Source organism: Euleptes europaea, chromosome 15, assembly GCF_029931775.1.
Source record: "Euleptes europaea isolate rEulEur1 chromosome 15, rEulEur1.hap1, whole genome shotgun sequence".
NCBI classification, from domain to species: domain Eukaryota; kingdom Metazoa; phylum Chordata; class Lepidosauria; order Squamata; family Sphaerodactylidae; genus Euleptes; species Euleptes europaea.
In genome coordinates, this window is record NC_079326.1 from 6,103,405 (window position 1) to 6,129,047 (window position 25,643).

Here is a 25,643-nt window from a genome sequence, read left to right on the forward strand (position 1 = left end):
TGTGCGGGCTTGTCCTCCGCCCCAAAATTGGCCCGTTTGTTTGTGTCACATGTCTTCAAATACCATTCTTTCCCGTGCAAGGTAATTTCCTACCGCGGGGTTCAGTATGTAGCCAAGTTTTGGAGGTCTTTTCTCAAATTGGTGGGGGTGGAGCAGGGGCTGTCAAGTGCATTTCACCCTCAGACCGATGGGCAGACCGAATGGGTAAATGCTGTATTGGAGTTTTATTTACGGTGTTATGTCAATTACCATCAAGATGACTGGGTCAACCTCTTGCTTTTTGCGGAGTATGCTTATAATAATGCTGTGCATCAGTCTACAGGATTTAGCCCGTTCTACGCAGTATATGGGAGAGAGTTCGGCCCCCTAGGTAGTGTTGACTTTTCGGGGGAGGAGGGGGATGCCGACATAACTGAGTGGGTCCACGCAATTCAGACCACTTGGCCGTAGTTGCAAAAGAATTTGGAACGGGCTAAACGAAAGTACAAGGCTCAAGCAGATAAACATTGTTCGCCTGGCTGGGAATTCAAGGTGGGGGATCTAGTGTACCTGTCCACCAAAAACGTACGCTCCCTGTGCCTGTGTAGGAAACTCAGTGAAAAGTTTGTAGGACCTTTTCCCATATCGAGAATCATCAACAAAGTGACTGTAGGGCTCTCCCTCCCCAAGGCTTTGAGAAAAGTACATCCAGTGCTCCATATTAGTTTTTTAAAACAACACGTACCCTCGCCTGAATGGCACCCGGAAGCTCCTCCAGAGGTGCCTAGCATGGGGGGGGGAGGAACACTTTGAAATTTCCAAGATCCTCGACTCCCGTGTCCACAGGGGGATGCTGCAGTATCTGGTTCATTGGAAACATTTCAGTCCTGCTTACGATGAATGGGTGAACCATCACCACGTATCTGCCCCCCCCCGGTTGGTTCGCCAATTCCATGCATTATACCCAAAGAGTCCCTCCCCACCAGACATGGGAGGAGGGGGGCCTTAGAGGGGGCAGAATGTCAGACACTGGCCTGGTTTTCAGCGGTTAGGCCAGATGATGCTCCAAGGTCGAATTGTTGTTCAACTTTGTTATGTTTTGTCTCGCTCTTCTCTGGGAACAAGGGCTATCTATGGGTTGCCGTAGCAACCAGGAGTAGTTCAGAAAGTTCATTTCAACTTTATATCTACTGTACTCATTCCTACCCCCATTAGTATCCTTGCTATTTCCAAGTTGGTTTCTGTAACTTGCTGTATATTTTTCATTAAATCAACCTTCTAAGGAGAACCTGCCTAGAAGTCGTTTGTGGGATTTGTCTGGCGAGCCCAGAGCTGACACCTGAAGCTAAAACCTATTCATGGAAATGGTGATGATTTGCCTCACTTTGGAATTGAGGCAAACTTAGAATTCGTGCTAAAACAGGTTGCTTAAAACATGAGTCAAGTGCATGGTGGGGGCAACTTCTGAAGGAAGGAAAAATCATTAATAACTCCAACAAAGCCCCAAAGCAGTCTTGTGGGGATCCCGAGGCAAGTACCCGAGCATAAATGGCCTGTGAGTCTGGTCCAAAGTTATTTTCAATTAGATAAACATAGTTAACTAACTCAAAACAATGTTATTACAAAGGAGGGCCCAGTTTATACTGGGTGGTTATGGATCAGCATTTATGATAGAGGAACCAAAGCTGCCCAACTAGGTAGGTAGCAAGCAGTGAAGGTGAGATGAGCAGGGCCGAGGTGCTCCTTGTAACTAAGAAGTGATGCTCAAAAAAGATATATTTGTCTGGTAGTGAAATATATTTCACAGAAGTGAAATCACATCAGACAGAACTCTAGTGTTCACCCAAAACTATGTGGTTATACAATGGAATTTGGGGCGAATGCTACAGCATCTCTGGTGACCCTGTTGACATCACTGCCCAGTCATGACAGAAGTGGCATCATCATGTCACCTGTGATGATCTTACATGGCTGGCAAGGGACTTCCCCAAATTAGAGTCTCTTGCCAGATTACTTTAGTCACATTATTCTGCTCCATGTATAGACCAGTCCTTAGTTGCACGGTGGAAGAAAAGGGGCTATGCCTACTCCTTCATCACATGTAAAGAAGCATGCTGTCCAGCATGTATATACTGGACCATAACTGATAACCAATGTGGTATAGTGAAATTTCTACTCTCTGGAGCCTCACCAACTGCCTCCTGCAAGGCAGATGGAATCTTACCTTCCCTCAAAGTACCTTCACTCCCTGAACCCAGCAGTGCAATCCATGGTGGACAAGGGCTGAGGATAGGTAAGCCTCTTGTCAACATCCTTAGAATTCAGCATCCTTAGACTTCAGCAGCATCCAAGCAACCATGAAACTAGCTTTGATCAGATAACATTCTGAGATGGGTCTGCATAAATAAGTGGCTTCCAATTCTGAGTAGGTATGAGTGATTGTATCTGCAAAATGCTTTCAAATAAGACATCAAGCTTCTTAGTTAGCTATATTCACATTGTGAGGGATTTGATGGAAGAAGCTGCTCACATGAGAAGCTACATCTTGAGCCTTGATATAAATAGAATCTTGAAAATGTAAAGTGTAAGAATGTCATGTGCTACAGAATTTGCCCCCAATCAACTCATATACACACAGACACTGGAGGTGTCTGTTATGCCTTTGTGTAATCTGTAGAACAGCTATATGACTATTCCCGGGGAAGTGCTCTACATATTTCAAGGTTAACTACTTGATGCCACTAGAGATGTTGTGTAACCATCCTTTCACTCTTGGGCGATGATTCATACTTTGGAAACAGGACCCTGTAACATTGTGGGGGGTTTTATATCCTTGTGAAATGCAGTACTACACAGGAAGTGTTTTATGCTTACACTATTTCCCTGTCCTTTGAAGACAGGCAAAAACATCTTCCTCTGAGAAGCCAATAGTAAGGCAGTATCTCCATACTAGGCCAGGAAACAATAGGAGGTACTCTCCCATGCCCTAAAACATTCATTATAGGCAAGACAAACATCCACTTAAGTAAAACTGCAGTATATATTTGTAAAGGGGTGTGTGTGTGCCTGTGTACTGTGTTTTAGACTCCAAGTTTCTAATGGGAAAGAAGGATTGGGTATGGAAGAGTCCCTGATCTTGCATAAAAATATCAAGGGATCCAAATCCACAGAACAGGATGCAGTTTATGCCTCTGTCCTACTGCTGGGAAATAGATCGATTGATCGATAGATTGATCGATAGATAGATAGATAATTTATTTACGGCCCTTAGCCAGATAAAACAAGATAAAACAGAAAACATGGGCTAATAAATTCTTACAAACAAAGAATTACAGTCCGAGTCTTATAACACTTAAAAAGAAAATTACAGCTGGGACACATCTGTCAATTGCGCTAAGAGGCTGTTCTATGGCGTCCAATTTTCATTGCTGCCATGCAAAATTTCACAACCTGAAGAGTGATTGAAGGATTATCCCCTTGTAGGAGCATCTCAGTCCTTTCTCCTGCCCTGTCAGGTCCCATTCTCGATAAGAGGGGCTCAATAAACTTCGAACGGGGTAATGTATAAAAATTGCAGTTCAGGAGGGCATGCTCAACAGTTTCTAAGTCCCCTGATTTGCAAGGGCAGAATCTCTCCTCCCAGGGTGTCTTCTTAAATTTCCCCTCTAGCAGAGCAGAAGGTAAGGCTGCACATCTGGCCAGGGTAAAGGCCCTTCTATAATTATTTATCTCTAAATAGTGGAGATAGGCTGCTGGTGCTAGGATGTATTTAGAATGGAGGGGTATGCTGGGAAACACTAGTCACAGTGGATAGCAAACAGAGAGAAGGAAAATTGTTGAGATTTCTGGAGATTTGGCGGTAGAGCTTAGGGAGGGTAGGGTTTGTGAAGGGGAAGGACCTCAGTTGGGTATAAATGCATACAGTCTGCCCTCCATTTTCTCCAGGGGAACTGATTTCTGTGGTCTGAAGATCAGTTGTAATTTGGGGAGATATGCAGACTCCATCTGGAGGTTGGCAACCCTACCAAAGGGACAGAGGGCTATGTTACAATGGCAGCCTTAGCCCTCCCCTCATTATAGACTGTGAGAGTGAATTTAGGCTTAGTGCTAGTGGCTTACTAAAAGAACTTCATGCCTAAATAAGGATTTGAAGTTGTTCTTCCCATATCCAAATACAGAAAACACTATGCAATAATAAAATAAGAATTGAGCTGAACACAGCCCACAAGCCAAGTATGATTCAGATCACTTCAAATGAGATTGGCAAGTCTCATCTGATCTCATATGAAGTAATCTAAGACATTCCAGTTATGGGGGGAATGTAGGGTTGCTGACTACCAGGTACTAGCTGAAGATCTCCTGCTATTATAACTGATCTCCAGCCGATAGAGATTAGTTCACCTGGAGCAAATGGCCGCGTTGGCAATTGGACTCTGTGGCATTGAAGTCCCTCCCCTTCCCCAACCCCACCTTCCTCAGGCTCTGCCCCCAAAATCTCCCGCCGGTGGCGAAGAGGGATCTGGCAACCCTAGAGGAATGAGCAGTGAAGAAAAGCAGAAGGGCTGCCCAATGTTTTTGTCCCTGCTTGGCCTTTCTTACTCCCTTCTCCTTCCAGCCCCTCTATTTGATTACCCTATTCATCTCCTTTCAGCAAGTACATGGTGGGTGGGGCACAACCCCTGGGTAGTTTTGGCCTGGGCTTATGGTTGCTAACTCTGGCCTGGGAAATTCCTGGAGATTTGAGGGCAGTGCCCTCGGAGGGCAGAGTTTGTGGAGGGCGCTCAGTGAGGATTTGATGCCATACAGTCTGCCCTCCAAAGCTACCATTTCCTCTAGAGGATCTCCCAGAATTACAACTGCTCTCCAAAGGACAAAGATCACTTCCCCTGGAAAAAAAAAAAAGGCTGCTTTAGAGAGTGGCATTATACCCCACCTTCCTTAGGCTCCACTCCCAAAACTCCAGGAATTCCCCAACCCAAGTAAATGTTACATTTCTCAGGTGTCACATTAATCACCATTCTTATTAGAGGTTAAGATATTTTGTCTGCAGTTTATGGTGTGTACTTGCTTCTTAGAACATACACACGTACCTACTGAGACACTAACTTGCTTCTCCCTCTTTGCTCCAATCCAAAACTGGGTAGGGTGTTCTTTTCTCTGTTTTGGGTATAAGAAAGTGAAGTTCCTTCAGCAACACAAGGAGAAAAGAGAGGAGCTGTGGAGGAATTAATAACCAGCATGATCTTTAATTACAGGACATGTGCTGCAGACGCCTGGAGATAGCTACAATTACCCATCTGACAAAAATAGGCATGTCACGCTTCAGACAAGCAAGCTAGTGTTTCACCTCTGCATGCACTGGTTGGTCACCTCAAGGCAGCTGTCAGGATGTGTAAGTCACAGCACCGTTCTAAGCAACGTTTGAAAAAGAGGAGTCAAGGCAGAGTGTGCTTGGTGTGCCGCTTCATTGATTTAGGAGACTGAAAAGCAATACTGTTGTGAGAACACATGGAATTCATAATTTCATCGGCTCAATTACTGCCTGGGGCAGGGTAGAGGGGAGGCTACAAACATAACACAGGATTCACTTCCTGCCTGGGCAATACTGTGAACAACTCAATACAAAAAACACAGCCTTTCTTTTTCAGGACAGACAAGCCTTTTCAAGAAGGGGAAGGCCCTTTGCCTCGGGACGCTTTGTTTCATTTAAACCACCCTCACACATCAACTCTTTGGCTGGTCCTCTCGCCAAAGCCTCATCTATCATGCGCTTGCTCTGACAAGAAGCTCTTCTAACAAGGCCTCTGACAAGATGGTTATTACTGCTTGTGTCAATCACAAGTCCTATGCCCAAAAATCAGATGCTACCAACCAAAGACTTGATTTGTTTATAACAGTGGTTCCCAACCTTTTTTTGACCAGGGACCACTAGGACTTTTTTGTTCGGTGCAGGGACCCCAAGGTTCAAAATAAAAATGCCGAGAATTTGAAAATAATCTTTAATCATAACTGTTAGTTAAACATTAAACTTAGAATAATATTTGAATATATATTTTTATAACAGAGAACTTTTAATTGAAAATATTAATTTATTATGGGTTTATAACTTTGTTTTGCGGACCTTAATTTAGTTCTCGTGGACCCCTGGGGGTCCACGGACCCCTGGTTGGGAACCAGTGGTTTATAACAAGTAAAAACAGTTTAGAGGGAGTTAACCTTTGGTCACACCACATAAATAGGATGCAAGGATTAGCCAATTGTCCAGGAGTTGTGTGGGGGCAGAGGAATTTTCCTATGCAAAGAATCTGATCGATTCTGGAAAACAGGGAGAAAACAGGGATGATGTAATAGAACTACAATGCAACAGCCACCTGGTCCTGGAGCTGGAGACTAGAGACTGAATTGGAAACCATTGCAAACATCAGTCAGGCTCTGCTTATCCAGACTGTAAATCTCAGAAGGCTTCTCTACATACTACAAATATAAACCGGGTTAATACTGGTTAAATCGTTGTGGATTTCTCCAAGAGTGGCTTGGGAATCATCATTTTGCATTTTGTCAGACATCACTAGATCCTTCACTGAGCTGCAGTTTCCATTGTTTCTTGGTTTGGAGCCATGTCAGTTTAACAGGCTGGAAACATCCTTAGATTTGCAGTGTGTGTTAGCAAAGAGATTATTTTTAAATTAATTACTGACCAAGTAGTCAGAGGCAGGCTGAAGAACTTCATCGGCTTGTGCAAAGCAATTCAAATCCCAGAGCCATAATACAGCCAATGTTGTGTAGTGGTTAGAGTGTCAGACTATGATCTGCAAGACCCAGGTTCAAATCTCCATCATGCTGAGTCCTGCTGAGTGATCTTGGACTAGTCACATGCTCTCAGTGTAACCTTCCTCCCAAGGTAGTTTGAAGATAAAATGGAAGAGAATGGTGTAACATTGTTACATTGTGTAGAAAGCTGGGGAATAAACTCGATGGTAATACTCGACATCAGCCTGATGCACTGATGTCATGTAACATCATTTCTACCACCCAATGCAATTCTCCCGCCAACCCAGGTATGAGGTCACGTGGGAGGGCCAATCCGCCGGAAGATTGCACACCTGAAGTAGACATATGGTAAGCCTGTTCTCAACTTAACACAGCTCTCTTAAGTTATTGTTAAGGAGAAAATGGAGTGGGAGAGAACAGTAGAGTAAGCTACTTTGTGTCTACACTGGGGAGAAAAATGAAGTATAAAAATAAACAGAGATGTGCATTATAATAAAAAATGAAGCCAAACACACCACGCTCATTAACCACAGAAGGTTAATCCAAATGATATTTCTTCCAACTTTTGGACATAAAACCAACTAGGCTAGATCAGGCTGTTTTTTCTTTCTTTCTGGTAGAGCATAATGTCCGTAAATGTGCTTTACCATCAGTTTCCATTTTCCACACTGTCTTTAAGTTTCCGGTTCCTGGGCTGGCAAAGAAAGGGTAGCAAGGGGAAAGAGTGAATTAGCAAATGTGTGCCTGAAAGAAACACCAGCCAATCAGAATCCTTGGCCTATGATCATAAACAACATAATCTACATATCTATTTCTCAAGTGTGCCCCCCATCTGTAGAGATCTAAGCCCTCATATCAGACCCACACTTACCCAAAACAGATAGTCCTGCAAACTACCCAGGTTTGCAGAAAAATCTGAAAACTTTTTAAAAATACAATGTGGGTTTAAATCCCCCCCATAAACACATTTGTTGTCTGTGCATGTGCAGAATACAAACCTACCTCCTCCATAGGGTTGCCAACTGCCAGGTAGTAGCAGGAAATCTCTTGCTAAATCAACTGATCTCCAGCCAATAGAGATCAGTTCCCCTGGAGAAAAATGACCGCTTTGGCAATTGGATTCTATGGCATTTAAGTCCCTCCCCTCCCCAAACCCCGCCCTCCTCAGGCTTCGCCCCCAAAATCTCCCGCCGGTGGCGAAGAGGGACCTGGCAACCCTACTCCTCCAGCAACTCCAATTTTGGGGTTTATGGGCTGCTGCAGCAGGCCAGGCAGAACAGGCCCGGAGCCCAACGCCAGGCTTTGCCAGGAGAGGAGGCCAGGGAGGGTTGGGAGATGCAGTAGGCCTGGCAGTGGAGGCGGAGAGCCACACTGGGCTCTCTGGGTGTAGAGCTGCTTGGGGGAACTGGAGCGGCACTGGGCTTGTGGCCAATGGTGGCTATTGGGAGATGTGGCAAAGGCCCAGCAGCACTGCATGGGATGGGGGGAGCTGGAGGTGTGGTGGGCCTGGTGGTGGAGGCAGGGAGTGAGGGTTGGAGCGGTGGACTCTGATCTGGAGAACCGGGTTTGATTCCCTACTCCTCCACATGAGCAGCGGAGGCTGATCTGGCGAATTGGATTTGTTTCCCCACTCCTCCACATGAAGCCGGGGTGACCTTGGGTTAGTCACACACTCTCAGCCCCACCTACCTCACAGCGTGTCTGTTGTGGGGAGGGGAAGGCGATTGTAAGCCAATTTTCCTTAAGTGGTAGAGTCAGCCTATAAAAACCAACTCTTCTTCTTCTTGCCAGGTCCCTCTTTGCCACCGGCAGGAGGTCTTGGGGGCGGAGCCTGAGAGGGTGGGTTTGGGATGTGAGCTGCCATTTTTTCCAGCGGGAGATCTCCAGCTTATTACCTGGAGGTTGGCAACCCTACAGGGAGCTGGGCTGGGCTTGCTGGAAGTGGAGGTGATTGGGGGGGAGGGGCAAGGCACTTTCTAAGGGCTGTTTTGGCCTTTTAGGGAGGACTAACTGGGGCCCGGCAGCAATCCCTGGGTGACTTGATACCACCGGACTTGCAAGACTCACCTAGGTCTGTCTGCTTGCTGCTGAGCAACAGAAGCCACCCTATGAAAGCCAGTGTGGTTTGTGATTAGAGCTTCAGAGTAGGGTCTGGGAGATCCAGGTTCAAATCCCCAGTCTGCCATGGAAGCTCACTAGGGGATGTTGTGCCAGTCACTAACCGATGGAAACATTTACCAAATGCAGTAACAACTCTAAACAACTCTAAAGAAGCCACAGTTTGTAACCAACAAAGTGAGCCAAACACAAATAACATTTCTGAATACATCCCTCCATCATAAAATGCATGCAGGGTGAGGTGATAGCCATGCGTCCTGCCCTGAGCTCCAAAGGGGCAGATAAAAACGAGACCGATAGCCAGCCTGGTTGTAGTGGTTAGAGTACTGGACTATCTCTGAGGAGACCGAGGTTCAAATCCCTGCTCATTATGAAAAAAAAAAGACAGATGTGGGAACAGAGCAGGTGACGAGGACCAGGCGGTCTGCAGAGGTTCAAAGTATGTGGGTGAGAGAATTTGGGGCAAGGCTGTTGCACAAAGATTCATGAAGCCTGCAAATGACTTCCGGGAGGAAAATGAAGCCAGTGTGGAGACCTGGAGAGAGAGAAAGGACAGTGGAGAAGGATATAGAGCTCCTGGTGGCAATTTGCCACCTGAATTTGTTACATGCAGGACCTTTGAGCAGCTGCTGAGTTAAGTACACAGCAGGAAGGAAGATGATTCATGAAATGAGGTAAAGCAACTTCTCCCCAGAGGAAGGCGTTGTGTTTCATTTATTCTGCGCTCCGCTCGGGGGTCTGTCACGATGGCTACAGGTTTTAAAAGTGACACCTGCCCTCTCTGGGTCCCTCCAGCAAGCAAAAACTCTGTGCAGCACAGAGATGCCGCGACTGCGCGTCTAGTTGCCAAACGTAAATCCCTAGTGGCAATCCCTCTCCCTACTACTTGATTTAAAACCCACAGAACATGAAGCGAGGAGCAGGTGACGGCCCCAGCCTTCATTTGCCATTCCGGAAGCAAAAAGCCACTGAGGCAACTTTGAAAATTGAAAGGAGATCGATAAAATCTGTTGGTTTTTGCAAAGATTTGGTTTTTTAAGTGCCCAAGAATGAAAATGAGGGGGGGGGGATCCTTGGTATCTGGTACCAGCAAAAATTGGAGCTGGGGACATCAAATGTCTCGGGCTGGGATGCTTTGAGAAAGGAAGTGGCTTTTGCACAGAACAATAAAACACTCCAGGCGATAAACTGAAAAGGAAAGAGTTGTGCCTTCCTCCCCTGTGGCTGTAACGTCGCTTCCTTCCTGCTGACATTGCATCTAGAATACCTTGGGAGAAAAGTTTTTTTTAAAGTCCATTTAGTGTAAAATCAGTAGTCTGTGGAGCTATGAACTATGGTCAGGAAAAGGGGGGTGTTGGTGTATAGGCTCAACAAATCCCAGGTGGATTCTGATTATTTTAAGAGTTCCCTTGTCCCCCCTTTTTGGGACCCAAATTTCTATAGCATTTAATGACTATGTCCTGTTGTGGATGGCAAAACTCCTGGGAGCACCTGAGGTTTTTAATTATAACCTTTCCGGCATATCAGCTTGTAAATGTTGAAAGAAGACTGGAGGCTGACTGAGCAACCCTTAGAAAAAGAACCATCAGCTATGAACAGCACTGAAATAAGTATCCTCAGCAATTCCCAGTTTGCATTGGGGCTGCCAGCAATCATTAAAGTCATTGGCATTGTTTGGAGGTAGGTTATAGGGAACACAGGAGAAGCTCACACACAGGAGAGGTCTTTGAAAAAAGACTTGCAATAGACGACACACTTCCATTCAGTCACATGACAGTTGCTGTCACAGAAGGAAAAGAAAAATGTACCAACCCTAGGGTTTCCAACCTCCAGGTGGTGGCTGGAGATCTCTCACTATTGCAACTGATCTCCAGGTGACAGAGAGCAGTTCACCTTAGGGTTGCCAACCTCCAGGTACTAGCTGGAGATCTCCTGCTATTACAACTGATCTCCAGCCGATAGAGATCAGTTCACCTGGAGAAAATGGCTGCTTTGGCAATTGGACTCCATGGCATTGAAGTCCCTCCCCTCCCCAAGCCCTGCCCTCCTCAGGATCCACCCAAAAATCTCCAGGTATTTCCCAACCTGGAGCGGGCAACCCTAGTTCACCTGGAGAAAATGGCTGCTTTGGAAGGTGGACTCTATGGCATTATACTCATTGAAGTCCCTCCCCTGTCATGGTATACTAATAGCCCTAGGCTACCCTGGTACACCCAGCAAGGTGTTCAGGACTAGAGCTAGTGTGTAAAGACAGAACATTGCTGCATGGCCGGAGACAAAAAGGGGTCTCCTGGCATCCATCTTGTTTGTGCCAATGCCGCAGAAGCCGACTGGGCAATGTTCAGACTTGTTTTACCATGCTTTCCCCTGAAAGGAACATTGATGGTGCATTGAAGACAAAAAGAGACAGAGGACAGACTTTTTTTTAGCATTTCTATAGCTCTCCTGCAGTAGACCAGACACACCTTGCCAAATCTCATCAACTCCATTCAGATGGACACAGTAATCTCATCAAGTAGCCAGCCAAGCCCTCTGACTTACCTTGCTAGAACCTTTCCAAACCCTGCCTCAATCTCCAATTCTATAACTCAGGTTGCCAAGTGCCCGGTGGTGGCGGGTAAAATCCTGCCAAACCACCGGGCTGCCCGCCAACCAGCTGAGGGCCGGCGGGCAACTCGTCTGCGCGCTGCACGCATATCACTTCTGGGTTTACCCAAAAGCGATGTGGGCCCTTTGGCAACCTCAGCTAAAACTCTATGGAAACCATAAAGTTTTGGCTAAGATCGCTAGAGCGTCCGTGTCACGTGGGGGGCGCGCGCATGCTGTTATAGGTGCCTATAATAGATTTTCCCCTCTTTATCTTAACGAGCCCCCTCTGATGACCTTCTACCTATTATTATTATTATTTATTTATTAGTTAAATTTATAGCCCACCCTCATTCCCAGTCAAAGCCGGGTTCAGGTCAGGTGTCATGACCCTAAGGAGGCCTATATTAAAGTAGTTACCAGGCCTTCATCTCCTAGGTACCCTCTGGGCCTTGTGATTGGTGGAAGAAAATTTGGAGGGAGGGCTAGAGCCAATCGGGGGTAAGGGAGTGGTGCTTGGGGAGAAAGAATAAAAGGCCTTGCCTGAAAAGGGAAGGGGGTTCACTCCTAAGGAGCAGGGCTGGGGAGAGGCTGCTGCAGATGGAGGGATTCTTCATCCAGGAAGGGGTGAGTTAGCTAAGGCCTAGTGCCAGGAGATGGCTAGAGACAGTAAAGATCGACACGTTAGGGTTTTTATTTGTTTGATTGCCTCCCTTTACTGGCTTGTGGCTTGAGTTACCATTATTATTAGACCTGTTTAATAAACTGTTCGTTACTCTGCCTGGGTCCTCATGCCTCATACCTAGAAAGTATTACCCTGTTGGGAGAAGAAGACAAGGGCAGGGAGGGTGCTCTGGGCCCTCCTGAATTAGGCCCACACCAGAGTGGTGGCAGCTACTGAAGATCCCCACTCCTCTCCCTTACCCGACAGCAGGTAACAACAATCATAATAAAATCATATATTTCTAAAATTCATAAGTAACCAATAAAATTCATAAAACCATTCAATACAATTAATACAGTTAACAAGATGGTACTCATATAATTACAGGGCCATTGGAGGCCTGGCCACACAGCCAGATCCTCATATCAGAAGCCCCGAGGAGGATAGGGAAGGGAGGCCAGTCATGATGACAGCCTGTGGTTGCCCTCAATTGTAGGCCTGGTGGAATAACTCGGTTTTACAGGCCCTGTGGAACTTCTGAAGGTCCCGCAGGGCCCTGATGTCACTCGGAAGAGCATTCCATCAGGCTGGGGCCAGGACTGAAAAAGCCCCGGCCCTTGTTGAGGACAACCACATACTTTTAGAGAACGAACCAATACTTTTCCCGCTCATTGATGTTGGGTGGTGTGACTTTTTGTTTATGTGTAGGGTTGCCAGGTCCCTGTTTGCCACCAGTGGGAGGTTTTTGGGGTGGAGCCTGAGGAGGGCGGGGTTTGGGGAGGGGAGGGACTTCAATGCCATAGAGTCCAATTGCCAAAGCGGCCATTTTCTCCAGGGGAACTGATTTCTATTGGCGGGAGATCAGTTGTAATAGCAGGAGATTTATGTGTATATTCCTAGTGGTTTCATTAACCAGCAACTAGTGCTTCAGTTCCCATATTTACAGAGATATTTCCGTTTTCTAGAGTAAAATTTGTATATTTTGCTTATTCAGTTGAGTTTTTTGGAAGTGACAGACCTGGCTTATTTCTTATTTACTGTATTTCTAGTGGTAGAATTCTTTGTAGACAGTTCAGCATTCATGTAGGTCATGTCAATGGTAATGCCTTTACAATGGTTTATCTGAGTAATTCTTCCTCATGGCATCTTCGGTCCTTCCCAGTGCCAACTACTGAGATTTTATATAACTATTGTTCCACTTCTACAACATTTTCTCCATTCAATATTTACTTTGCAGAATGTGATTGGTTTCGGGCATTTTTTGGGACAGTACTGTTTGAATAAAATATATATTCGGTAAGGAATAAACTAAAATGAACTAATAACAACTTTAAGGCTGTAATTGTATCCCTTTTTATTTATTAGTCAATGCTTTGGCCTTTGGGTATATTTTATATTTAATTGATCAATCATTACAATTTCCCCCTGTATATATATGTGTGTTTGTATGTATGTATGTATGTATGTATGTATGTATGTATATTATTACCATATTATTATTTTATTAGTTATTATTATTATTATTACTGTATGTACAGTAAGTTATTGTTTACTGCAATAGTAAATTTGCAAGGGCAGCAAGGCCCTTTGGACCTTGTTGTATGTTACCCTATTGTTGCTGGTTGCAAAGGGGCCCCCATAACAGTTCAAGCTTCAGGGCCACAAAAATGTAGGTCCGCCACTGGTCTCAGTCCGAGCTTCCCGTTCAGTATGTTTGTCATGGGTATGTAAAACTGTTATATTTTTGATTGTGCTATTTACATCTGTGAAACTTTGTAAACTAGCTTGTTTTGTTTTCTTACATTTTCTTACATTTATTGTATATATACTGATTTTATACTAATAATTCTGAAGCATAGCAATAACAAGAATTAAACTAATTCAATTAGGTTGCATCACTACTTGGGGTGGCTATCTTAAATAAGGAATCATACCTTCCAGTGAGGTATAAATTCTACAATTATAGTAACTGATCACAGTAGCTTGAGCATCTTCACTATCATTTATCAGGGGTTGGTCTTTCCTCATAGAAACTACTACAGCAACTTTAAACATGGCTCCAATAAAGCCAGAAGACACAAAGACAGCCATTTACAATAATAAAAGCCTCAACAGCAAAATGCTTTCTAGAATTAGGGCACCTCCCACTGGCAGCCCTACACATCCTGTCTCTTTTTGCTGGGTTGGTGGGGGAGGAAATGAGGGGCAATTGGTTTTGTGGCAAGGCCATGATGTCACTTCTGGTACGACCTGGTGACATCCCCATGTCTTCTGTTGAATCCTAAAGTGTTACTCCAACAGGATGACATTACTTTCGGGTTGCTTTGGAAGTGACATCAAGTCGATGACAAAAAAGGAAGTCCTCACCCCCTTCAATCTTGTGCTAGTTGTCAGCCAAGGGCTGGCAACCCTCTCAGGAACAGGGTTTAGCACCTCTTACAAAAAAGAGTAAAGGAAGGGAAGTCTCAGACATTTACGGCAGTAACTCCATAGTCTCAGGGCCATTATAGTAAAGGCCTTTCCTTTATAGATGGAAAAGCTGGCACTACTATGATGAGTAAAAGGAACTGTAAATCTATGAAACCCAGTGCTAGGATGCAATCCCTGGAGGTTGGGAACCCTGTGCAACATCAGAGGAGGACCTTGGCCTCTGTGTCCTATTGGGTGGCTCTCCAGGGCAATTGTCGGTTTGTGAAACAGGATGCTGGACTAAATGGACCACTGGTCTGATCCAGTTCTCGTGGGCTGTGGCTCTGTTACCCATAGGAGTACGTGTTTGGTTCCACAAGTGCTTTACTTGTGGTATAGCAAAATACCACAACCTGCCAGTGTTCTCTCCTCCAAAGGGAACTAATCCAGGTAAGCATCATCCTCTGGAACTTCTTACCATCAGAGAAGTAGATCATGCATGTTCTGCCTACCTGTATATATCAGGAGGCAAGTGGTGGCACTGTGCAGCCATGATCTGGACACTATACTTCTGTTGATACAGCCCAAGATCGCATTTGCCTTTTTAGCTACCGCATCACACTTCTGACTCAGGTTCAGTGTTTGGTCTACTAAGACCCCAAGATCCTTTTCGCACACACTACTGCTAAGACAAGTCTCTCCCATCCTATAATTATGCATTTGATTTTTCCTACCTAAATGCAGAACTTTACATTTATCTCTGTTGAAATGCATTTTATTGGTTTTAGCCCAATTCTCCAGCCTGTCAAGATCATCTTGTATCCTGGCTCTGTCTTCTACTGTAATTGCTACCCCTCCCAATTTAGTATCACCTGCAAATTTAATAAGCATCCTGTCTATTCCTTCATCCAAATCATTTATAAAGATATTGAACAACACAGGGCCCAGGACAGATCCCTGAGGCACTCCACTAGTCACTTCTCTCCAAGTGGATGAGGAACCATTAACTAGCACTCTTTGGGTACAATCTGTCAACCAATTACAGATCCACCTAACAATAACAGGATCGAAATCACGTTTTCCCAATTTGTCAACAAGAATATTATGGGGAACCTTATCAAAAGCCTTACTGAAATCAAGATAAACTATGTCTATAGCACTCCCCTGATCCAGCAAGGTAGTAACTTTATCAAAAAAGGAGATAAGATTAGTCTGACATGACTTGTTCTTGAGAAACCCGTGCTGACTATTAGTAATCAGATCTATCCGTTCTAAATGCTCAAGGACTGGCTGTTCGATGATTTGTTCAAAAACATTTCCCAGTATTACGGTATTAGGTGGATTTGCAGTGATTCTCTATGGAGGGGGGGTGACCCCTTCCATACCCCTGACCCAATCTTCACCAAACTTTGGGGTTTGTGCAAGGACAGACCTTCAAGCTACACTGTGAATTTGGGGGCTCTACCTCAAAAAATGACACACACACACCCAGGACCCAAAAATGCAAAATAATTATTCAGCTTTTTCCAGAATTGCCTATTCGGCTTCAGCTTTCTCCCCAAGTTTGTGCATTAGGTAAACCTGAACTGGAAATTTAACAAAATGGCTAATTTTGGGTTTATTTTTGGTTCAGGTTTATCGATATGCACACACCTAAACCCTAGGACTCATGCTTAAAACAAAAATTATATTTTGTTTCTGAAATGACATTATGGTAGTGAGATTGCAGCCTATAGTGGCTCCTTGAACCCTTATATACTGTATCCATTCCTCATTCCCCACTTGAGCCCACTTGAAAGAGCTCTCTCATAAATTTAATGGCCCTAGCCTAGGTTGCTATGCTTCAGGTTGTGGCTGGATATCTCCTGTTAATACATCTGATCTCTAGATGACAGAGATCAGTTCACCTGGAGAAAATGGCCACTTTGGAAGGTGGGTTCTATGGCATTATACCCCACTGAATTCCCTCCCTTCCCCAAAGCCTGCCCTCCTCAGGCTCCATCCCAAAAATCTCCAGGTATTTCCCAATCCAGAGTGAGCTTACTTGATGTTTGAGTGGGTGAAATAATATATCTGTGGATTGAAGCCTTTTTGTTAAAGTGCAACAAGCACTAAAACCAGTAACTGGGTTAAAAACAACAGCAGCCTCCAACCAAATCAGAAGCCACAGAGGGATTAGTTTGTGCTACTTACAAGGAGAGAAGAGGTAAATCATAATCTTTTTTTTTTTTAATATTTTTAATGCAACCTTACTGCATCTTGAACTCATATATATAGCTGCTTTAAACGTGAAGCTCACTTGATTAATTCGCCTAGATTTTAATAAAAACATGCATATGGTCTAATGACAGACACTCCTAACCAGAGTTACACTCTTTTAGATCCATTGAAGTCAATGGGCTCAGAAGCATGTAGTCTTGCTTGGGATGGTACAGGTTGAGTATCCCTTATCCTGAAATCTGAAATGATCCAAAATCCAAAACTTTTTGAGTTCCAACATGATGCCACCTGACCTCATGTGATGGGTGGCAGTCAAGATGCAGGTGCACAACAGTTTATTGAGCATCCCCAAGGAAAAAATGCTTATCGGTAGCATGTAAATTACGAGTCAGGAATGATGGTGATGCCAAACAACCACAGATTGCCCACATGAATGGCTGAGACAGTGACACTTTTGTTTTCTGATGGTTCAATGTACACAAACTGTGTTTCATGCACAAAATTATTAAAGATATTGGGCAATTATTAGATTGGGGAAAGAGACATTGAAAAGCAGGGCAATGTAGTCTGCTCGATCTGTTCTTAAATCTATGGTTTTTAAAATTTTATGCTGGATATTCTCATATTTTCCACTTTCCCCCTTTTTTCCTCTGTACCCTTTATTATAAAATAAAAATATATTTTAAAAGATATTGCATAAAATTACCTTTAGGCTATGTGCATAAGGTATATATAACACATTAATTGATTTAATGTTTAGACTTGGGTCCCATCTTCAAGATATCTCATTATGTATATGCAAATATTCCAAAATCCAAAATAATCCAAAATCCAAAACACTTCTGGTCCCAAGCATTTCGGATAAGAGATAGTCTGTGCCACAGATCACCTAAGTCACCAAGTGATGTTTCCATTCTTGTTTGGATTACTGAAATGTGACAGAAAACCAATAAAAGAGGAAATTGAGGAATTAGGAGCCATTCATATAATACAGGAAAAGATAAATCCTTCAGTCCCAACTGTCCATACAGATCTTTTTGTACATTTTCTATAATAATATTCCAGATATAATAATATTCCAGATGTCTGCAAGCCAGCATATCTTCAATTATCCCTATTAACTAGGGCAGGTACAAGAAAATTGTTCTTCAGGGATAGGACCTGTTGTCTATTATCAGTCTTTTTATTTTGTGCTTATTTTTCCCTTTTAGGAGGTACTGGGGTGAGTTGGTCAATGTGTGTTGCAAGGTTTGTCACCTGTGGGTTTTTGGACATTAGTTGTTCTTGTCTTTAAAGCACATGCATATAAACACCCACAGAGCCTTAAGGAGCCAATGTCATAGAAGACACACAGCAGAGGTGTCAGGAACAAACTTTGGGATGGACACAAACTCAGCAGGGCCAAAGGCAGATTATAGCTTCATGTCTGAAATACACATTACCATCTAAAAAAGCCCCCATAAAACCTATAAGTCCAGAGTCTAATTCACATTCTGGAGAGACCCATTTTGAATGGTTCATAACTACAGATGGTAGGATTTTTTATCCTTAATCTAACTAACAAAGGATCCTGCAAAGTACTGCAAAACAAAAAAGTCAATGACTACAAAGTTCAGCAGAGATTATCACATTGCTAATGTTTTGAAAATATAACCAAGCTTTTCATAGAATCATAGAGTTGGAAGGGACCACCAGGGTCATCAAGTCCAACCCCCTGCACAATGCAGGAAATTCACAACTACCTCCCCCCCACACCTAGTGACCAGAAGATGGCCAAGATGCCCTCCCTCATATAAAAACTCATCATAAAAGAATCCCTAAAAGACAAATTGGGTGGGGGAGCTGTTCTGTATTACAGCAAAAACCAAACAGGGTCTCATGGCACCTTAAAGAATAACAAATTAATCGTTAAAGTACCCAAGACTCATTCAAAAAGCTATTGCTGTATATTTAAAAGGAATAACTCGTCATTAATATGACACTCTTACTATGATGGTCTATGTGAGGAGGCTGCGTAATCAAAATGAACCATTTGAATTTAACAGTTTTATGTCTGAGACTAAACATTGGTATTCATGCTCCAGTCTTACATATAACATTGTGCTCTGATTCGGCACATGTGGAAGCTCTGACGGGGATCCCCACTTATGATTTAGACACTTCCATCTTGCATTCTCAGCCACATCATGATTCTTATGCAAGATGATGAGGACAAGTAATGGGAGTTGCTCAGCTCCAGGCTGTCCAGTGGCATGCCTCCGATTGCCACTGGAAACAGAACGTTACTAGAATAGACAAGCTTCTGGTCTGATCTAGGAGTGATCTTATGTTCCTAAAGGCCTCCCTCTTCATTCACTCAGTAGGGCTGTGCAAAAAAATAAGTTAAATTTCAGGTTCAGGTTTATTTGGCCTGATTTTTTTCTGTAAATCTGAAATAAGCAGAATACCCATACTGGTAAATATTCTGGTATTCGGCATATTTCTGGGTTTACAAAAAAAAAATGGCCCTATGGGGAAAAAATTTGAAGCTCCTGTGGGGGTATTTTTGGAGGTAGAGTTCGCAAATTTTCAGGGTAGCTTGAAGGAACTCTCCTTGCATGAACCCCACAGTTTGGTAAAGATTGGGTCAGGAGGTCCAATTTTATGGGGTCCCAAAAAGGTTGCCTCCATTCTCCATAGGAAAACATTGCAAAGTTCACACAAGAAGACACCAAACTGCCAAAAAATCCCTCTCTAAGTTCAACAATGAGAACTATGATGTCAACAAAAAAGCAGTACCCCCCAAACAATCAAATTACCCCCTACTTTCAGGTGAAAGCCAGCAAGATCTGAAAGAATCTTCAAGATCTGGAGAAAACCCCAAAATTCAAACAGTACAACTTTGAATCAGCAAGCAGTGGAGAAATGGAAGCAGGGCCTCCCACCCAAAATAATCAAATCACCCCCTCAAACTAGCAAAAAACCCCCCACCAACCAACAGGCCAAGGACTGCTGGCTTCTAGCAACATTTAGAAAATAAGCCCTAAATACAACAACTTGTTTAAAAGGGAAATGATGATATCACAAATCCTTTCATGTCTTTTCCCCCAGGCAGCAGGCAGGAAGGAACCCAACCCAAGCAGCAGGTTGTAATTCAGCAAGTGAGGCTCTAGGAACCAGGATTGCAGAGGAAGAATCAGGCATCAGGAGCTAAAGCCAAGCTGTGCCACCAAACTCTCTCAAACGGCCTGATCTGGGAACCAGGCCTGCTTTTATAGTCTTTGGCCAAGCACAGAAAAGTCTGAAAATTATTCCATCCAAAAAACACCTTCTGTGACTGGTGAAAGAACACTTTTTTACCTGGGTTCCTATTGGCCACTGAGAGTTCCTGACCCTCCTCTGTCGTCCTCTCTAGGTTGTCCTGTTGTTGCAATCCAGGTAGATTGCACCAGCTGGCTTTGTAGCTATGCAAAATGCATGGCCACATGGGAAAGCTCCAGTGAGCTTTCCTATTGGCCACTCCAACATGCCTGCACCCTCCCTCCTGCTGCCCTGGAAACCAGCCAGGGGGCAGGAATACGATGAAAGGATATAGCTCTCCTTTAAACACAACAAGGGCCACAAAATGGAGACTCTGCAGAAGGCGAATAGCCGAAACCTGAAAAGCCGAATATCTATTTGGCTTTTTGGGGAATCGCCTATTCAGCTTCAGGCAGATTCCCGTGTTTTGGTATTCGGTCGACCCGAAACTCAAATAATCCTGAAACAGCTAATTTCGGGTTTATTTTCGGTTCAAGTGTATCAATATGCACATCCCTAGTAAGCAGCCCTGCCTGCAAGAGCTCTGTGGATGTACACTGTACATTGTCTGATTACCGTTGTTTGTAGCCTCTGAGTGGCAGAACATGTTTTCTGTTTCATTTTGTTTCTGTTTTTTAAATTTTTTGTTTTTATTTTCATTATTAAACCTATACATTTTTCATCATTTACTTGTTTTTAATAATTCTTCTCTCCTCTTCTCCCACTTACTGTGCAGGCTAGGCAGGGAGTCGATGTAGGCCAAGAATCTCTCTCCCCAATTTCCCTTGACATCTCAGATGATTTAATGCACCCAATGTGTTTTCCTCAGTACATTCAGCAAAAAGTAGTCCCAGGGTGCCTGATACGCATCTTGGGAAATGTATACTAATGTATGACACCTTGAATGCATCAGAGAGAGCATCCCAAACACTGAAGGTGGTAACTAAGGGGAGGAGGCAATGGAAGCCTTGATGTATCTCCCGCACTGTAGTCCTAATCACAATAAAGCCCTTAGGAATTATTCTGAAAACAACAGACTGTTGCATAACTACTTGAACAAGCAGTGGGAAATGTTATGTATGCATTAGATAGCAGCATCTATACAGAGCTTGGAGTTTCTCCAGGCTCCTGAACTGTGTGTTCGTATTGGCTGAAAGACTGTAACTGTCCAATCACAGACTTGAGGGCTTGTGTGTTCTCATTGGCTACCATGGCTGTAGCTGCCCAATAGGCTACTGTGGGGTGGGGTGGCTGGGGAGGTTGAATGAGCATATAAGTGCGATGCACACTGAGTTAGGTAGCTGTAATCACAATAAAGCAATGTTGTATTATCTCTGCCTCCTGCCTCATGCTTTGCCCACGCTACATAATAGTGACAATGAGGATGGGATATAGGCACTGGTAAGCAACCCATCCCATCCCAGCTGAAATCACTCAGGGACCGGTAAGCAGCCCGGCTCATCAGCTGAATCATTACCGATACACTGGGAGAGTCACGGAGGGACGCGATGGCTGCCCCAGGAAAGTTCGAGGCGTTCAACCCTGCCACTCCAGAGAAGTGGGATTTGTACACCATAAGCCTGAAATTCTTCATGGCGGCCAACGACATCACGGATGCCGAAAAGAAACGGACGACTCGCCTCAGCAGCTGCGGCCTGCCCACGTTCGAGATTGCCCAAGGACTCCTGGCTCCCATGCAGTTGGACACGGCCACATTTGAAAACATCATGGTCATGCTGAAAGCCCACTTCGCCCCACAACTGTCCCTACTCGCCAAGCGCAATGCGTTCCAGGTGTGCCAGCAAGGGCTCACGGAGTCGGTAGCCGAGTACGTGTCGACGCTCTGCCAGGCTGCCCAAGGGTGCAAGTTCCCAGACCTCGAGGATAGAATCCAAGACCAACTGACTATCAGACTCCGGGACCAGAAGACAAGGCGGCGGTTGTTTGCTAAGAAGGCCCCCATGTTCGCGGTGGCCCTGGAGGAAGCAATGGCGTCTGAGGCCGCTGAGAAGGTGCCCCGCCCTGCGGCCCCAGCGGCCATTACACCCCCCCGCACAGCAGTCCCTGTCCACCATGAGGACGAGGGTGAGGAGATGGAGACTACCCACAAGATGTCCGCCAGGGGGGCCTGACCGAGGTCCTCGACTGGGAAGCCGTGTGCAAGCTTCAGCGACCCACACAAGAGACAGTCCTGCCGTGTCCGCGACTCGACCTGCAGGGGATGTGGGAAAGTTGGCCACATCACCAAGGTCTGCCGCTCAACGCAGAGAGGGGGGAATTCGAAACTCGTCCAACCAACTTGCTGTCCGCCATGCGCACCAATGGTTGCCGACAGCAGCCCCGGCGCCACACCCGAGGGGAGAAGCCGACCGAGCTCCATGCCGTCGAGAAGGTGTGGGTGACCGTCCACATCCAGGGCTCACCTTGTGAGATGGGGATTGACTCTGGGTCGGCGTTCTCCATCGTGTCGGTGGACACCTTCACGCGCCTGCGCATGAAGGGCAGAACACCTCCGCTCCAGCCTTACAACACCGTCCTGACCTTTTCCCAGAGACATCGGGTTCCGGTGCGGGGCGTCGCGACTGTCCACATCCAGTACAAGCAGTCCTCCGCCTGCTTGTTGTGGAGGGTCAACACGCTAGCCTGCTGGGGATTGAGTGGTTCCCTGCCTTGGGGTTCTTTATGGGCGGCGTCCACAGCATTGACCTCTCACAACTTGAGGCAGTTTGGAAGGACTTTGAGGATGTGTAGAATGCCCCGCTGGGCCGCTACAAGGGCCCGCCTATCTCGCTTCCCCTCGACCCCGCTGTCGCCCGTGTTCGCCTGAAGCCCCAGCGAGTTCCCTTTGCCCTCAAGGATAAAATTGATGTGGAGCTGGATTGTCTCATCGCTCAGGGGGTCCTGGAGCCTGTCCCAAACGCGAAGTGGGAGACTCCGATTGTCACCCCACTCAAGCCAAACGGGGCTGTGCAGATTTGCGCGGACTATAAGTGCACAATCAACAAGGCTCTGCAGCACCACTCGTACCCTGTGCCTGTCGCGAGCCATCTCCTGGCTTCCCCTTTCAACTTCTACCACAACACACAAAACTGACAATATTTGCATATTAACACAACAGATCAATGGTAAGATAGTTAGTGACATATTCAGTTATTCCCCCCCCCCAATATGTACATGTAGAAAAATAAAGATAGGTATCATGGAGCTGTATTGTTCAACAGTATGTAGTCTGAGAAAGAATTTTTTTTTTAAATATAGGGGGAGGTATGACATTTTGTTTATATCAAGCTATCTATCACATCACAAAGTAGTCCATTTATACATATATTCCTTGTGTTTTCAGACTACCATGCAACTATGTGGGCTAGAAGTTTATTTTAAAATATGCTAAAGGAGAAAGAAGGTATGTATCTCTTTTCCTCCCTTGGTACACCTGGCTGAGAACCGGAAAACATGTTCTCATGTTTCACATTGGATATAGGCATACCAAAGCTTGAACAGATATTCCAGCATACTGTATATCAGAAGAACCTTGATACAAATCCTGCTGAGGGTGAAATGGAGGATGCTCACATTCCACCCCTGATTTCCTCTAGTGTCTTCCTCATTGTAGGTTTAAATTATAAATTCTTTGGGGTCAGAGTCCTGTTAATTTTTTTCTCACAATACTCCATAAAGTGTCATGTACATTAATTGTGCTGTAGTAATTGGAGGTTTAGAAGAAGAGAGTAGTAATATAATTTGCTGTAGTGTTCTTAAGCAAAGTCCAGTTGGATTCTCGTATTTCTCACCCCCCACCTCATAACTTGATCTGTGGTTCTGACACTGTTTTGGTGACCCCATTGGAAACCTCCTGCAGCTTTACAGTTGTCAAGGGCTCCACTCATGCAAGACTGCTAACATCAGATGAGGCTCTGGCATGCTTCTGTCTCCTTAATCTCTCATCCAAAGCTCCTAGGGCTAATTTATTTTCTTGTGTAACTTCACTGCAAGCCTGTTGAGCCCTGGAAACAGGAAATGCCGCCTCCCCCTTCACTTCCCCTCGTTTTTGATCATTCAATTGCTGTATTTACCAAAGTTCTGAAAACAAAAATGCATTGTGGCTAAATATAGGCTGTCAGTTTGGGGCTTGGCTCTCATGTTACATAGAGACAGTTCCATGCCTGTGTAAGAGTGAGGTAGTAATGTCCCAGGAGAAAGACACCGAGAGAAAGAAAAACCCTGCCAAACAACTAAATACTTGTTAAATGCAGAAATGCGATTGATTTCTAGTTTCAGCTATACTTTCCATGTAATGACGATTCAGAAGTTTTACTCTAGATATTATTGCAAACCACTGTTTTGTTTGGGTTCTTGCCTCAACTTCTACACATACATTTTTCATTCTCTCTGCTTGCTGCTCAAAACACTCCCGCACGAAAGCAGGAAAGGAGTAAAGTTTCAAGAACGGGAGGTTTCTTTAGATCCTGAATTCTGTTTTAAAGAAAAAGCTTTGCATTAATCTTGTACAGCCACAGCTATAGTAAGGGGGGAAATATCAAGTACTCACGCGGAGGAGATGTTGTACTGTTATCGGAAGTCATCCTTTATGCATTCAGAAATGCTCCCCCCTGTATTTTTGTACAGACAGTCTTGTTTTCCTAGACACAGTCCAAAGATGGATGGAGCAGAACAGCTGGAAGAGCTGGGCAGAGACCAGGAGAAAGCGGCTCTTGTTCAGATGCTTCTTGTCTGGTTTCTGACCAGTTACCACTGGAAAAGGAAGCAGCACATGTGTCATACAGTGTGACCTCTCCAGCTCACATCAGAAGGGGAGGGGCGCTCATTTTCAGATAAGTTCTAGCTTACTTTTTTTTACAGTTAGCCCCATCCTCCAGCCACCCAAAGAGCTTTCTACCTTCAGCAAGTGCCAAAATGAGAAGGAAATACCATTCATATTCCAAACCAAAAACTAAGTGTAATTTTGTACCAGAAATGTATACGCATGCACAAATGCACACACACACACTGTCTGTCTGTCTGTCTATCTATTATGCATAGATAACTGAAAAAGATTAGTGAACAACAAAAATTACTGTCAAAATCCGGCTGAGGTTGATTTAAAAAAGGAGCTTTCATTCTGCCACTTTGGCATAAATTCTAAATTCAGACTGGACACAGAGCATAAATTCTGAGAGACATGAAGGCAGTTTGAAAGAAACTTTGCTGTTTGTGGTATATATACTTATCCAGCTTTTCCTTTGGTAAATAGGTTTTTGCGAGTTTTCAGACCATTTCAGAAATCTGTGGGACCTGAAGTGTGTCTGTCAGGGCTGGCCTATCCATTAGGCACACTGAAGCAACCACCTAGGGAGTCAGAGGTGAAGGGGTGCCCAAACCAGCCCTGTCACTCTCTGCCCACTTGCAGCATCACAGTCTGCCACAGAAAGCAGCAGTCCCAGATGGTGCCCCCAGCCCCAGTTGGTGGCCCAGTCTGAGACTGCTCCTTCCCTCTCTCCATTGGGAGGCAGCGGTATGTCCTCATTCCCTCCCCCCCATCATGGGCAAGGCTCTGGTTGAGGTGGGGGCAGGACCTTTTTCCTGGGCCTTTTTTGCTTCCCAATCCACCCCTGATCCA

The 25,643-nt window shown here is 44.8% G+C and overlaps 1 protein-coding gene across 2 annotated transcripts in view; it reads right to left on the bottom strand.

The window, feature by feature from the left end:
* Positions 1 to 24,813, bottom strand: part of GYPC (glycophorin C (Gerbich blood group)) — a 52,847-nt gene extending 28,034 nt beyond the window's left edge. For both annotated transcript variants that reach the window (XM_056861497.1, XM_056861496.1), the window contains exon 1: positions 24,576 to 24,813. In XM_056861497.1, the coding sequence (XP_056717475.1) occupies positions 24,576 to 24,609 (34 nt within the window). In that variant the 5' untranslated portion in view covers positions 24,610 to 24,813. The remainder of the gene's footprint in view (positions 1 to 24,575) is intronic.
* Positions 24,814 to 25,643: the final 830 nt, after the last annotated feature.